The sequence below is a fragment of the Uranotaenia lowii genome, chromosome 3 (assembly GCF_029784155.1).
Source record: "Uranotaenia lowii strain MFRU-FL chromosome 3, ASM2978415v1, whole genome shotgun sequence".
Lineage (NCBI taxonomy): Eukaryota > Metazoa > Arthropoda > Insecta > Diptera > Culicidae > Uranotaenia > Uranotaenia lowii.
The window spans coordinates 72,604,969-72,620,930 of record NC_073693.1 but is presented as its reverse complement, the minus strand read 5'-3'; the positions used below and the strand labels follow the sequence as shown (position 1 = coordinate 72,620,930).

Here is a 15,962-nt window from a genome sequence, read left to right as displayed (position 1 = left end):
TAATTTGTTCAGTTATTTAAATCCGAACATCTTGATTTAATAACTAAACTAGAAGAGTTGTCTATCATATCGTGTACATTTTAAATCATAACATTTAGATTTGTTGATATAATCTAAGCTTGAATTGTCAAAATAACTACCTACTTCATAAGTTTTTTAATCAGGGTTTTTTATAATGTTTTCATTTGCCGATTTAAAAAAAAATCGTAAGCTATTAAATTTATTCCAGACGCTTGAAAAACGGACCGGGCTGAATGAATTTTGGCGATTTTTTTTGGAGCCAAATTAAGTCTTATAGCAACTAAATGAATAAAAAATGGTGTTTTTCATATACTTAATCAACACCGACATTATCATAATATTGGAATATCACTTTATTTTAGCCATTTCACCATCATACTTTTAGCTGTGTTTTTTTTTTTCAAAACCCCTGGGCAGGGCGAAAGCTTTTGCCGAAATGTCTGCCGATAAAGTAGAACGAAAGCTAAAAACTTTTCTTACACTCTATTTAGAATGTACCTACAACACAATCGTTCAGAATTTAAAAAAGGCTTAAAAAACTTCACAGAATTTGATTAACGGAACGGAAAGTATATGAAATACTTAAGTAAAACATGAACTTATTTGCTGAAAAGACAATAATTTTTCGCAACAACTGTTCTTCTGAAAAATTGTTGTCTAAATTAGGCGGATAACTTTTGGTAAAACCCACAAAATGAGTAATCAGAAAAAAAACTACATGCTTTATAAAACAAAGTTCTTTAACTTAAACCGCCCACGGCTTCAAAAAATCGAGTGTGTAAAATCAACAAAAATACGACGACGACGCGATGGATTGCAAGCCGTAGCCGTTTTGCTTCTTTCCTGTAAAATCTATACCGGATAGCTCCGGAAACCCTTTCCAGGGACAGGTGTAACGAAAAAGTTTAGTTTTAAAACTACCTATATGTGGTTTAAGTGAACATCTTTGCTTTACCTACTCCGGAACGAAATTGCCTGGACAGTGAAACAACTTGATTATTGCTGAAGGTGCAATACTTGTAGCATCGAGTTGTGTTTGAATGGTTTGAATTTTAAATCTTTGACCATTAACGAAACGCGATGCGGATAGCGGTGGAAGGATGTGCCCACGGAGAGTTGGAACGGATCTACGATCTGATCGAAGCGATCCAGCGTCGGGAAAATTATCAAATCGATTTACTGATCTGTTGCGGCGATTTCCAGTCGACCAGGAACCTGGAGGATCTCCAGTGTATGGCAGTTCCGAAAAAGCATCTGGATATGTGTTCCTTCTATAAGTATGAATGATTATTGTTTTTAAGTTTTTTGTTGATTAATTATGTCATATTTTTAGGTATTACAGTGGCGAAAAAGTAGCACCTGTTTTAACAATTTTTATAGGAGGGAATCACGAGGCATCTAATTACCTTCAGGAACTTCCGTATGGTGGATGGGTTGCGCCAAATATCTACTATCTTGGTTATGCCGGAGTAGTAAATGTGAACGGTATAAGAATAGGCGGCGTTTCTGGAATTTATAAGGGACATGATTATCTCAAAGGGAGATTTGAATTTAGTCCCTTCAATGAGAATACTAAACGAAGCGTTTATCACATTCGTCAGATTGATATATTCCGGTTGAAACAATTGTCCCCGAAAGTAGACATTCTGTTGTCTCATGATTGGCCAAGGGGTGTAACCAGTTATGGCAACAAGAATCAATTACTTCGCTTTAAACCGGCTTTCAAAGATGATATAGAGGGAAATAAGCTAGGAAGCCCTCCATGCGAGGATCTCATGATGGTTCTCCAACCACCATATTGGTTTTCTGCCCACTTGCATTGTAAATTCTCTGCATTGATTCCTCACGATGCCGGAAATGTTACAAAGTTTTTAGCTTTGGACAAATGCTTACCTAAGAGAAGGTTCCTGCAAGTCCTCGATATTGAAAGTCCAGACAAGGATGCTGGTGATAAAATAGAGCTAAGCTATGATTTGGAGTGGCTTACAATCCTCCACCTTACGAATCACCTGATAAGCGTGAAAGGTTCCAATGGATATATGCCAGGTGAAGGAGGCGACGAAAGGTTCAATTTTAACCCTACAGAAGCAGAGAAGAAAATGATTTTCGAAAGCTTCAAAAACGATCTTCGCATCCCGCAAAACTTTTCCCGAATAGCTGAACCGTATAATCCTAAAGCAGGCACGGATTTTGATTTTGTTGAGCAACCCAAGGCATTCCTCAATCCTCAAACAACCGAATTTTGTGACAAGCTGAAAATAGATGATCCATTACGATTGGCTATGCTTATGACCGGCCATGAACTTAACTCGTCAACCTACGTGGATCAAATGCCGTCGCCCCATTCTATCAGTCCTGATCGCAACGAAGACGAATTGGAACTAAATGACGATAGCTCCTCCAGCGTTGAAGGTGATCTGGAACCAACTCAGTATATCTCGCAAACATCACTGGGATCGACGTTATCGCAAGCAAAATGGCGTCAAGATTCTAACTCGGAACTGTCTACTTTGGACGATTCATCTCTCTCGACGTCAAATCGTAGTTTGATGAGTCTCCCAACTCCACAAAAGCAGCTGCAGGACTCCGGCAGCATATCGGACAACTTCGCTATCGATGAGCTCAACTTGTCTAGTCCGAAAGTTCAGGCCGGCAACACGGGGGAAGAGGGCATCGCTCGGCTACCGTCAGAGGAAGAAAGCACCAATAAACCTTGTGAAGAGGATAATCCCCCAGCGATCAAGAAGTTTAAGCGGAGAAACCAAGCTATCTACGCAAAAGATGATAGTGATTGAACTAAATCAGGTGATTTTGTTAGATTAATTATCGAATTTTCAAATGTACATTGATCAACATCTATTGCGCTAGACGAAGGAAGTTTGAAACTACCTGGGTGAGTATGTTTTAGTTTCTTTTCGTTCTCCGATTATGTTTCTTTTTTTTTCATTTCAAATAGAGCAAATGCAATACATACCTTATTATTTTTCGCTGGAACTTGTGTCGTTAATGAATTTCATTATGGACTAGCATTAAGAAAGTGAAATAAAACAAGACAACCATTTAAGCGTTCCCGTGTTATCAATATTTCAAAACAATTCGAAACAATTCGCTTGCATCATTTAACTTGTTTAATATAAAAATTATAGTGATTATTCAAGATGAGCGCATTTATATGCAATTGTCCGCCTAAATGTTTGCTATCGATTCTAGGAGACAAATTTTCCGAAAATATTTGACTCCTTGGTATAGGCAACGTGCTCATTTTGTAATGGAATGATGTTAACGTATTTTCGACAATTTATACTTACTTCTTCATTGATAAATTTTTCAACAACTTTCAAAACATTAGTAGAAAGGAAATAGAATATAATTGAGAAATATTGTCTTTACATTTAAAGGTGGATGATTCGCGTTCTAATAAGGACATTTGCACGGATGTCGATGAAGGAAACGTAAGACGCTTGTACTCGCAATGGGTTATTTAAGGTATGTTTATTTTATCTACTTATATGAATTGTATCGCTGTTTTATTATCTTATTTAAATTCCGAGAAGTGTGTTAAAACGTGTTGATTAGAGCGGGTCAAGTCTAACAAGGTAGACAATCATACATTTCGAAGTTTAAAAAAAATAACCAGTTCAACTGAATTTCATAAGGATATGTCATTGTTGGGAATAATTCTAACGGTTATTCTTCCCAATTTCCATCCCCTAAAATAAATTTCAAACACATTTTATGTGATTCAGCTTAGAGCAAATGGTGATATTCAATTAAAAATAAGACTCGCTGAATAACGCTTCAATACTTAACGCATAAGTAGTGCCTAGGCTTTATTATAACTGAATCTCACTGTACAGATAACAAACAATTTCGATAGTCCACAGTGTAATGAATATTTAATGGTAATTTATAAAAGATTGGGATAAAACCATAAAGACAGGGAGCATCCATTTGCGATGTTCTATCATTATTGTAAGATTTGTAATCGGTAGTATGTTGCCAACAACATAACTTATGTTCCCTAAAGTCTACAAATATTTAGAGTCCAAACTGTGGTTTAAAATTTAGCAAATGTGCTCCACCTCTTTTGAACGAAGAAGTATTTCAAATCAAAGGTTAAAACGAAAATACTACGTGTTAGCAAATTGTCGCTACACGACATCTCCCTACAGGATTAACGGTTTAAAGTTTGTGATTGGGGAGGCTGCAATTCGGAACCAACATCGTTCTATTCGTCTCATTCATTGTTCCCCGGCGGTAGACATGAACTCGGGTCTTACGTACTTTTCAGTATCACAGTAGTAATGGTCCGGAGTGGGAACTTTCTCGAGTACCATCCGCTTCCTGCCATCGTTACTGATTCCATCGCCTGGCAGCAGCAGCTTTCGGTAGAACGAACAGGATCTTTTTCCATTCTCGGGCATATCGGCGTTGTACGGTGGACTGAGGATGTCGAAAAAAGCCGCAGGACCACCAACCGCAGTTATTTCGTGGAAGTTACGCTCGCTAGGCGTAAGCATTGCGCATCCATCCTTATTGTCGGCACACAGCATTTTTTCCTGTTCGACATTGACCAGAACATGACGGAGTTCTTCCCCGTCGCGGATTTCCTCGCGGCGATCGATTTCCGAATAGCTCTGGATTTTAATTGTTCCTGACACTACCCGCAACAATCCGTGCATCCGGGGATGATCGTGCAAAGGCATCGTGTAATTTTCTTTCAAGATGAAGACCGACATAGTGAAGTATGCATTCTCGAAAATGTCCACGAAGGTACATGGAGCTTTGGTAGTTTGTTGAAAGGTCTCGCGGGATACGACGCCAGCGTCCAGGTTGAGATCGGCCAGAGTGAGCTGCTCCACCAGAGCCCGCAAGTTCTGGAGATTTGTGATGAAACGTTCCGTATTGGCCTGTTCGAAAGTAAGTTTTGCCTGACGGAACACGCGTGCAAAAAGTGTGGTCATTGTTTTCTACTTTCAGATGCTCGGACCAACTTCAAATTCAATTTTGAATTAATTTTTTCACTTGTATTTTCGTTCAAATGTTTTCTTAGCGCATTCTCTTGGATGAGAAGAACTCCACAGTGTAAACAATGTTATCGCTATCACTTCTAGCGCAGACTTATGGTGAGGAATAGGAAAAAATCACTTTCTCCCCGATGGGGTGTTATTTTCGTTTTTCTCCTCTGCTCTGGATTTATTGATGCTTTTTTAAAGCCTGCTGTATTTTGACACAAACTGGGCTGATCGATCGGTCGAGTGTGTCAGTTTTATTTTGCCGGTTCGCACAGGGTGAGCCGAAATAAATTTCCAAATTTCACTCACGTTACTGTTACTTTTATCGAAAATGATTTAAAAACTCAACCACTTTTATTTAAATGCCAATGATAAAATCGTTAACAAAAAAGTAAAGCAGTCGATGAGTTTAACCGATTTTCTGGATAGTTTTACTTGCATTTGCTGACAATCAATTCTGGCACTAAGTAACTGATTCTTCATTGCCATTGAGCCATTGATTAACAATGATTTACAGGTGTCCCTAAACTTACTGGCTTTCTAAATTTGCGATATTTTTTACCTACAATTTTTAAATAATAGAATATTGTCTCCAGGTCAATTTAATGTGTATGAGCCAAATTTGACCTACCTCATAGAAATTGAATCACAAAAAATCAAATGTTTCACATTTTCATATTAGTTTATCAAAGTTTGAACAGATATCTCATATTTGGTCCGCAATGTGTAAAGTCATATTTTGTAAAGCAAGTCTATGTAGAAACCACGTGGAAACGAATTTGTTTTATTACAAAAAAAAAACTTAAGTTCAAGTGACATAACAGTGTAAACAGTTTGGCATCTATTCTTATCACAAATCAAATTAAAAAGCAATGGGGATGAATAAACCAATTGGTTTAAAATCCCAAAAAAAAAAAAAGAAAAATAAAAGCATACATCCATAACAAACGTTCTATCAGTACCTATTTGGCAAAAGACAAAGCCACCCTATTTTTGACAAAATATAAACAACAATCAAATCACTCACAATCAAAGCTCGGTAGATTTCGGTAAATTATTATTCGGAGCATGCCAAATTCAGATGGAAGTGAAGTCAAAATTTGTGTGAGTGTCACCGCCACAGAAGTGCCTATTTGTAAATAAACGGTTATCATTGTTATCACATCTGTAAGTATATTGATAATGAATAACTCTTGTGTTAATATTTTAAATAATAAGAGATTATCTTCTTTGTAGGCAAACGAAGCCCTTTTCAGCAAAAGTTAATAGATCGCTTAGCAACTGTATTGTAATCCGTTAAATAATGAACCGAATTGATGATGATGTAATAGCTGAATATCACGATCATTGAGACTCGAAATTCGGCGACAATAACACCATGGATCGTAAGAAAAATGAGCAAGTTCATTATGCTGCTTTATGTGGTGGACTTACCGGATGCATAACACGATTCGTTTGTCAGCCGCTAGATGTTCTCAAAATCCGGCTTCAACTTCAAGCTGAACCAATCAGCACTTATTCTGCGGTGTCAAAGTATCGGTCCGTACCCCACGCAATAGCTTGCATTTATAAAGAAGAGGGACTGCTGGCGTTCTGGAAAGGCCACAATCCGGCTCAAGTACTATCTTTGTTATACGGAGTAGCTCAATTTTCATTCTACGAAAGATTCAATGGCTTGCTACGAGAAGTGCCGTACTTTGAAGAGCACAATCGGACCAGGAATTTTTTTTGTGGAGCTGTAAGTGGTACATATGCGGCTTTAGTTATCATGCCCTTGGACGTGATACGTACTCGGATGGTAGCACAAGATTCTGGAAGAGGCTATCGAAATGCATTTCATGCTATCAGTGAAATTTCGCGAAAAGAAGGTGTTCGCGGGTTGTATCGAGGGTTGGGGCCTGCCATTCTTCAAGTAGCACCCCTCACTGGTGGCCAGTTTATGTTCTACAACATGTTTGGAAGCGTTTATCGTAGCTTCGCCACATTGCCTGATAACAGCCAGCTTCCACCAACTGCGTTACTGGTATGCGGTGCGCTAGCTGGACTTAGTACGAAACTCATAGTTTACCCACTAGACTTGGCCAAGAAGCGCCTTCAGATACAGGGATTCGCCAAAGATCGCCAAACCTTTGGGAAGCATTTCGTGTGCAAAGGTATATTCCAGTGTCTGTTCGCGGTTACTACTAATGAAGGTTTTCGCAGCTTGTACAAGGGTCTGATTCCTACGTTGCTAAAAGCTGGCGCTACTTCAGCAATGTACTTTCCTATCTACGATATGCTGTTGAGGTTTCTCAACACAAATTTTCCTAAACGATAACAGATAATATTATGCCAGCTCTAAGCAAGAATTAATAAATATTGTGTTTTTGTTCAGATGTATTTTTCATTGTTACTCGCCTTACCTAGATAGTTAATAAATGCACAAATTTTATTTTATTATTTTGTAAGAAACATTTTATTATAAGAAACCAAATTGAAGAAAAACGTTCTATCAACCGCTGTGCTCTGTCAACTAAAAACTTTGGTTCGCTTGGAAGGCTAATGATACTCGCTAAAAATTACTCAAACAGCCTTTGGAATACAATTAGTGGCGCCTGACACTGGTAACTTGAGACTTGTTTTGAAGACTTTCGGTGTGCATGGAAGACCACTATGAGACTTGATAAGGAATAATCCTAAAATGGTGAGTAAGAATTAAGGCTTACAATCTTTTATGCACTGTGCTTTCAAGATTTGAGTTGGACGGATCAGTAAAATAAGGACTCGTCGAAACTGTCCCGATAAGATAACTGTGTCAATAATGAACATTCGACTTTTTTTTACAATCCACATCCATCATCTCAACAATTTGTTATTACCTTATTTTTCTTCTATAGCATAAGAACCATCCTAATGTTTTAATTTTAATATAAAGAACATCGTTCCATATAATTTCTTATTGAAGAGGATGTATTCAACTTTAATCTTCAAATCTGTCAACTACTACGCTTGATTCAACATCTTTTTATTGCTTTCGTTTTTAAACTTTTCGTATATTTTACATTTTCGGAATGAGAAACAATTTTCATAACACAAATCAGAATTATTTTAGCATATTTGAAAAATAGGATCATGTTTTCCATCAAGAGAAAACATATTCTTAACAAATTTTGCACCATAGCAACATAACTGGTGACACACAGAAAAGTTCAACTTGGTTGAAAAACTATGAAAGTTTGAAATAATATTTGTGTGTCTGTCGAAAGCCGATAGGGGCTGCTCTTAGGCTTGAAAGCTGAAACATGAGATCTGAGACATGAAACCTGAAGCATGAAACATTAAGGAAGGCATGAGATTGGTCTCATGTCTCATTTCTCACATCTCATTTCTGATCTTGTACATCCCATGCCTCATGAACCGCTTTTCATATCTCGCTTATCATTTCTCATTTCTCACGTCTCACGTTCAACTAAAGATTCGTATAAAAAAGATTATTTTATGTCTATTGAAATATGCAATTTTTTTTGAATTTCTATTATTTGAAGAATTGAATTAAAACGTAATAATAGCTATTCATCTTTCAAAAATATTTATGACTCAAAACCCCTACCCCCTTACCTCTATGTGGATACGCGTTGATATTTCCGGCGTTTGGGGGGTGATTTTTCCAAATTTTCAAAAATCAGTCAATATGAAGGAACGTAATATCTGGTGAAAAAGCGATCATTTTGAAAAAAATTGGGAGAGTGGCGGGGGAAGGGGGTTGGGTTTCCACTTTCAAATGAGTACAATTTTCACTGAACAAAATCAGATGTAGGGGAGATGAGGGCATAATGGCCACCTTAAGGAAAACGGTTATTTAACCATAGAAAATAGCTATAATATGGAGGTTACATTATTGTTTCGTGTTCAGACACTTGAAAAGCCTATTCCCTAACGGGCTGAAACGTGAAAAACTAGATGAAAACGTTAAAAAAATGCATTTTAAAAAATTTTGCCAAAAGCTGAAAACCAGCCACTGTGGAGGCATAATGAGAACCCCCCCTGAGGCAGTATGAGCACCATTAATCAGAGCAAGATGTGCGTTTTTGCCGGGGAATCTAGCAGCGAATTCAATTCGATGAAGTCAGGTGAGTCGTAGATTCATCAAACAAAGCAATAACAAAATAATCTAGATCTGTTTGTAGAATACAAACAATTCACGCACGCTCATACATTAAGTGCTTTGTTCGGAGGATGATGCTACTAGCCGTATAATGTAACAATAAAAAAATCGATCATGAATTGTGAATGGAAAAAAAATCACCTCGAACAGAAATCTAACTCTAGTCTTTTGATTACCTCTCCTACACCTTACCAAAAGGCTAAATTGTCGGATGAAAACTAGTCAAGGTGTGGCGCTATAAATCAATTTTAATTCGCTGCTAGATTCTACGGCAGAAAATGCTCATTATGCCTCGATAATATGGTGCTCTATATGCCTCTAGTCAACAAATTTAAGTAAAAACGTGTTTTAAAATTGATAAAAGTGAAAAATCAAAAATTTGTTGATGGTAAAAATTGAGAAACAATGTGTACATCATGTTGCAGTGCGTACATTATAGATCAAGGTTATTTTAAGATCATAAGAGCTTATTTCGTGGTGCTCAAAAATTATAATATTTTCGTAACTTGAGAACCAAGCTAGTTTTTTTTAAATATCTCTGTAAAGATGATAAGGAGATTCCTTTTTTTGTGAAAAATTAATACTATAGGAAGTACGAAACAAATCCTCATGAAAATTTATTCAAGAAAATACGCACTTTCGTAGAAAAGCGTAGTTCTCATTATGCCTCGGGTGCTCGTTATGCCCTCATCTCCCCTATTTCGAAAAATATGAAATAAGAGAAGAATAATGATATCTTTTAACAAACTTTTTCAATATTTATAGAACAACTAGAAATCTTTAATATTCACTGCAGAAAAAAATGTTAAAAATAGAAAATTGTCATAATTTGTTTGTTTGGTAGTTTGAAATTGTCACTTTCAAAGATCTTTTAAGAATTTCTTGCTATAAATGTTATTTTACAAATGAAAATTATACACACGTTGATGAGCTTCTGGATATTTTTAAGTGCTAGACCAAACAAAAAAAAAAGCAGTATAAGCCAAAAGTCAGAAAAAGCTCTTTCGAATGTTAGCTTGATGCCTTGTTGCCGAAAAAATAATCGACTGATAACGGAAAAGTTTCAATCCACAAGGGAAAAAATAAAACATTGGCAAACTGATTTTGGAAAAATTTTGCGTCCTTAACTCGATTTTTTTGTCAGATTTGTTGTCAGAAAACTAATTAGTTTAGAGTCCCATCGATCAATGATAACTGATGAAGCAACTGACCTTCATGAACAACAAATAATTATTTTGAATCTATATATTATTTTTTATTCATTCATCGATGCAGATTTTAGGGAAGAATGCCATTAAATGGCCATTGCCAATGCCATTCCCAAAACAACGATACAGATGTTGTTCCTAAAAAACTTTTTTAATTCTATAATTTTGTCGTCCAGAAGTCACGGTAAATTACTCACAGTCTTCAGAAAAATTGATCATGAAGATAGAACCTTTTATTTTAAATCTTTTTCATACTGTACACTTTTGCTAGAAAGTGTACAAATTTTTTCAATGATTTTTAATCTTTTTTTTTTCCAAAATTATACCGAAAAACAGAGCAGATAAAAGAAAAACCAAATTTGCATTCAGTACCCTTGAATAAGTCAAAGTCAGTTTTCAAATTCTTTGCACCTCGGGAAATGTGAATTTTGTTTCCTTGTGTTATGATTGTGAATACAGATTTTGAGCTTTGAAGATGATTTTGAATCTCTTTCTCAAAACACCAATTCTTTCATATTGAAACAGCTTTTAGAAATAGTTTTTATTCCTTTTTGGCTCTAAAAACTCACAGGAAACGCAAAATTTGCAAACACTGCCCACAACTTCTTATTTTGATTTATTGTTGCTCTGGAATCTGTTGTGTTTTATTAACGCATTAACTTGAATGAGTCAGACATCACTTTGTAAAGATTTAAAATTGTCAATAAACGAACTATAAACAAAAGAAATTTATAATGGATTTCAGATTCGCCTTAGCTTTTCATCTTGAAGTAGAGTTTTATTATACTATTTTGTCCCGATTCTTTCGGTTTTTAATTTTTTTTTGTTTCGATTATAGTCAGACCATCTTTATGACATTCGCGACTTTATCAACGTTGCAGTTGGCGGATTGTTATTGAAAAACTTATCCGGTACAACTGTGTTCGATATTTACTCTTGGGCTCGAACTCGCGGACATCGGCTCAGGACAACAGACAACAGACTTGCCAACTGAGCTATAGCACAAGGCACTCTTCGCTTTTTAAGATATTTTGAACTACAAAGTAAAATCATTGTGAGGAACTTTCCGTTGCTGAATCTTCCTTAAAAATGGATTTCATGAGGCCTTAACATGTTGTACATTACGATTGAATTTATTTTGTGAAATATTGGTGTCAAACAGAAAGATTAGAAGGTACCAAAGACTGTCAATTGAAGTCACACGTTTCTTAAGTGTCTACTGGAAAACTGATCACTCCAATGGATGTGACTACAAATTAAATTTCTTAGTAATAAGGCAATTTAATTTCTGAAAATTATAATAATATTAATAATAATCATTTTTATTCGTGTAACATAAGATAGGTACAATCTTTTTGAAGTGTCACATTTGGGTTTGCACTGTTTCGATTTCAATTTAATTGTTTCTGATGAATTTTCATGTCTAACTAATAAGAATCAGTTTTTACCTGTTTAATGTAAATCTTGATAGTGAAGCTTTCTTGAATTCCGATTTCGATTTAATAGACTTTATGCTGGTAGGAAGATAATTCCAGTTCGTAAAGGAAATTAAAGGAAATTGCCAATCTTATGATTCCATAAATATGTATTAGAGATGTACCGAATAGTGGTATTCGGCGAACGGCCGAATACCGAATATTGACCTTTTCAACTATATTCGTTCAAACAAATATTCGGCCGAATATTCGAGTTTTTCATACAAATTCAAAAGTGACAATTTCAATCTTAATACACCTTATGTTTTTGAATCGATTATTTTCAACCAGATGTATTATGTATCAGATCTTTCTTTAATAAGAGAGAGGTCTCTACGATTTTCAAAATGTCGCCAATAAGTAATTGGAAGGACATCAGATGAATGTCGCTTCTAGGACGTTTATAACCAAAGAGATTGGGTTCCAGTAAAATCTGGGACAAAACATGCCAAAACAGATGCCAAGCTATTTGAAATTGCTTATTTTATATTGAATCAGATGAATGTCGATTTCTTTCTAGATGTATTCAAAATAGTTACCAAAAAAAACGATGATCTTCAACTTAAAAAATACCATATTTTTTACCAAACGAATCCACTCGGCCGGGTCTGGACGATTTTGGAAAAAAAAATGTAAAAAAAGTATATCTCAACAGGATCTAGGCATTATTCTCAAACAAACAAGAGGAAAAAAAAAGTAAATTACTTAAAATTTAATGTTTTCATTGAATCACAGCAGCAAATCTTATCTCAGGGTTAAAGAAAAATTGATATTTTTATTTAAATGTACTCTAACAAATCGTTTTGGAACGCAAAATCTAAAAATTTTCCAAAAGAAATTTGAGTATTTATTTGATTTAGCAAATAATCTGTATAAACCCGGGGAAAATCCGGAAAATTTCAAATAACATCGGGCCATCCCGGTCAGATTTGACTTTTCTCGAATTCTTTATTGGATTTATGGACAAACCTGGATATATGAAAAAAAAAATCTGGAATAAAAGTATACATCTACAGTGAAATATATACGGATACACCTAAGATATTTGACTGAAACCATAAGTTTTTGATGATTTTGTAGCTTTTTCAACATTGTTTTTGGATATTGTAGAAATTAAACAACATCAGTTGAAAAATTTGACAAGTCTGTTAGTGTTTGAAATTTGAAAAATAAATATTCGGCCTATTCGGCCGAATACTTGGCTCAACTATTCGGTGAACCGAATATTCGGCTTAACGGTTTTTTGGCGGTATTCTTCGCCGAATATTCGGCCGACCGAATATTCGGTACATCTCTAATATGTATATAGTTTGAGTATTTTTATTGTTTTCTTCTATTTGACAGAATAAAAAAGGAACTTCATGGTAAAGGCAATCAATGTATGACTTCAGAAGGAAAAATATTCAAGTATTTCAGTGTTATAGCAATATTCACCCCCTATTTGACTTTTTCAAATTTGTCATTCCATTAAAATTCAAAACATAATGAAGAATTAAGAAGCTCAGATTTTGAAGCAAATACAAAATTTATCACAATTTGCTCATGTAAATTTAGGCATATGAGGGATATTAGTGACAATTGAAAAAGATGTCATTTCATTACCTTATTAAAATATTAAATAGGTTAGCGAATTCAAAGTCAAAACTCTAAGTAATTCAACAAAATTTTTATTGATATAATTCGGTCCAGAGTATTTCCAGTTACAGCTGCTTGAGTTTGGTAGACCGACTTTTCTTCAAATTTGAGCCTTTAAGTTATAAGCAAACTTTTTCGTTGCCACCCCCAGGGAGTGGAAATTTTTTGAAAATTCAAAAGCATATCTACTAGGGGAAGTTCAAAGTTTTTAAAGAAATACGAGCATTTACGGGTATTTTGTAACGGTTTTTTGCCGCTTGGATAGGACCGCGCCTGGTCAGATAGGTATCAGAAATTAAAAGTTAGAATTGAGAAGTCAGAAGTCAATTGTCAGAAGTTAAAGCACACAGAGAAAGTTAGAGGTTTGAAGTCAGAAGTTAGAAGTTAGCTGTTAGAAGTCAGAGATCAGAAATCAGAAGTCAGAAGACGAAGCTGAAAGTCAGAAGTCAAATTTAGAAGTTAGCAGTCACAAGCCAGAACTAAGAAGTAAGAACTAAGAAAACAGAAATCAGAAGTCAAAGACCACTGTCAGAAATAAAAGGTCAAAATTCAGAAATCAGAAGTCAATAGTGGGAAGCCGAAAGTCAGAACTCAACGGTGTCGGTCTGAAGACAAAGATCCGGAATCAAAATTGAGAGGCTTACCTCTTAAAGTGAAGTCAAACGTCAGAAATCAGATATCAGAAGTCTTAAAGTCAGAGGTCAGAAATCAGAGATCCAAAATAAGAATTCATTCACTCATTCATTTAATTCATGAATCAGAAGTCATTATAAGTCAGAATCCAGAAGTCTGAAGTCAGAACTCAGAGATAACAAGTGTCAGTGTACAGTTAGAAAACTGTAGTAGTCAGATAGAAGTAAGAAAATCAAACTCAGACGTTCTGAATTCAGAATGCAAAGTCGGAAGTCGGAATTCAGAATTCCGGAATCGAAAACCAGGGGTCAGGGATTAGAAGTCAAATTTAGACATAATATAATAGTCACAATACGGAATGTAAAAGTCGAAGGTTAGAAATCAGAAGTAAGAAATTAAAAATCCCAAGTCGGGAGTCATGATAAGAAATCTTAGGCCAGAACTCAAAAGATTTAATTCAGGGATCAGAAATAAGCGAAGAATTGAGATCAAGGACTTAGAAATGGTTATTGAAAATCTGCATATAGAAAACCATAAACTGGAAAAAGAATAAAACCTTACGTTCTAAATCGTAGTATGCGTATTTCTTTCAAAACATTTGGCTGTATACACTTCGAACTTTTCAAAATTTCGGTACCTAAAGTAATGATTGTAAACAGTCAAGTAGTGTAGTTCAAATGGACCGTCCCAAGGAAGAACATGTCAAATTTGTCAGTTTGGCTGGAGGTCTCACCGGATGCATCACTCGAGTAGTGGTTCAGCCGTTCGATGTGCTGAAAATTCGTTTGCAGCTTCAGGTGGAACCGATTTACGCAAAATCGGTGGCTTCCAAATACCGCACCATACCCCAATCCGTTGGATTGATCTTTCGCGAGGAAGGAATTTCAGCGTTTTGGAAAGGCCACAATCCCGCCCAGATGCTTTCGATGGTCTACGGGGTAACGCAGTTCACCAGTTATGAATGGGCAAATGAACAGCTGCGACAACTTTCGATGTTCGAAGGTCACGACCGTGCCCGGAACTTTGCTGGTGGTGCCTTCAGTGGAACCTTTTCGGCCTTGTTTGTGATGCCATTCGATGTGATCAAGACCCGGCTAATATCCCAGGATCCGAAAGGAGCATCTGGGTACACAAGTTCCTGGCATGCCGCCCGGCACATTTATGTCACGGAAGGTTTGCGGGGCCTGTACCGAGGTTTTGGACCCGCGCTGCTCCATATGGCACCTCTCACTGGGGGTCAGTATCTGTTTTACAACCTGTTCGGAAACATCTTCAAAGAGGTCGAACATTTGCCGCCGAACGAGTGCTTGTCAACGACACGGTTGCTGCTTTGTGGAGCCCTCGCGGGAATCTGCACCAAAACGATCGTGTATCCGTTCGATTTGATCAAGTGTCGACTGCAGATTCAAAATTTCTATCAAGCGCGGAAGACCTTCGGGGAGCACTTCGTTTGTACGCACATGTTACAGTGTTTGGTGAAGGTTGGTCAAAGGGAAGGACTTTTCGGCCTGTACAAGGGTCTTTCTTCGTCACTGGTGAAGGCAACAGTTGCGTCTTCGATTTATTTCACCGTCTATGACCAATTGTTATGTATCCTTAATAAAAAAATATAATACCATGCATAAGAGAAAAAGTTGGTGTACCCTTTATTAGAAGCAATTTTCGGCGTGAATTTGTAGGTCGGCTACATTTCGAAAACCTTTCTTGCAAATGGGACACGCGAAAGACCCGTCTGTTGCTGGACCTGTGCTGACCCTTTGAGTGGTATTCTCTGTGCCGGTGGAAGGTCCTCTGTAATGAAAAAGCGGTTATCAAAAATTTGATAAAAAGA

At 36.3% G+C, this 15,962-nt stretch overlaps 5 protein-coding genes across 6 annotated transcripts in view; 3 read left to right on the top strand and 2 right to left on the bottom strand.

Moving 5' to 3' along the window:
* The first annotated feature begins 808 nt into the window (after positions 1 to 808).
* LOC129755422 (lariat debranching enzyme) lies at positions 809 to 3,515 on the top strand. 2 transcript variants are annotated; one of them, XR_008739258.1, is made up of 3 exons: positions 809 to 1,298; positions 1,355 to 2,914; positions 3,420 to 3,515. XR_008739258.1 is itself a non-coding variant. In XM_055751911.1 (2 exons), exons 1-2 carry the CDS (start codon positions 1,102 to 1,104, stop codon positions 2,814 to 2,816), a joined length of 1,659 nt encoding a protein of 552 aa, XP_055607886.1. In that variant the 5' UTR covers positions 809 to 1,101; the 3' UTR covers positions 2,817 to 3,085. The 2 variants fall into 2 exon arrangements, 1 of the variants encoding a protein (XP_055607886.1); XM_055751911.1 differs by lacking the exon at positions 3,420 to 3,515 and having other exon boundaries at positions 1,355 to 3,085.
* Positions 3,516 to 3,812: 297 nt separating this feature from the next.
* Positions 3,813 to 5,292, bottom strand: LOC129755429 (2-aminoethanethiol dioxygenase). Its single transcript, XM_055751925.1, has one exon. The coding sequence runs from the start codon at positions 4,983 to 4,985 to the stop codon at positions 4,263 to 4,265; it is 723 nt and encodes a 240-aa protein (XP_055607900.1). The 5' UTR covers positions 4,986 to 5,292; the 3' UTR covers positions 3,813 to 4,262.
* Positions 5,293 to 6,056: 764 nt separating this feature from the next.
* On the top strand, positions 6,057 to 7,454 carry LOC129755426 (mitochondrial thiamine pyrophosphate carrier-like). The gene is made up of 2 exons (XM_055751922.1): positions 6,057 to 6,203; positions 6,273 to 7,454. The coding sequence occupies exon 2, from the start codon at positions 6,415 to 6,417 to the stop codon at positions 7,351 to 7,353; it is 939 nt and encodes a 312-aa protein (XP_055607897.1). The 5' UTR covers positions 6,057 to 6,203; positions 6,273 to 6,414; the 3' UTR covers positions 7,354 to 7,454.
* Positions 7,455 to 14,724: 7,270 nt separating this feature from the next.
* LOC129755427 (mitochondrial thiamine pyrophosphate carrier-like) lies at positions 14,725 to 15,778 on the top strand. Its single transcript, XM_055751923.1, has one exon. It carries the CDS (start codon positions 14,809 to 14,811, stop codon positions 15,742 to 15,744), a length of 936 nt encoding a protein of 311 aa, XP_055607898.1. The 5' UTR covers positions 14,725 to 14,808; the 3' UTR covers positions 15,745 to 15,778.
* Positions 15,754 to 15,962, bottom strand: part of LOC129755423 (DNA ligase 1-like) — a 29,292-nt gene continuing 29,083 nt past the window's right edge. Inside the window, exon 10 of the mRNA XM_055751912.1 lies at positions 15,754 to 15,922. Coding sequence (XP_055607887.1) covers positions 15,781 to 15,922 — 142 coding nt within the window. The 3' untranslated portion in view covers positions 15,754 to 15,780. The remainder of the gene's footprint in view (positions 15,923 to 15,962) is intronic.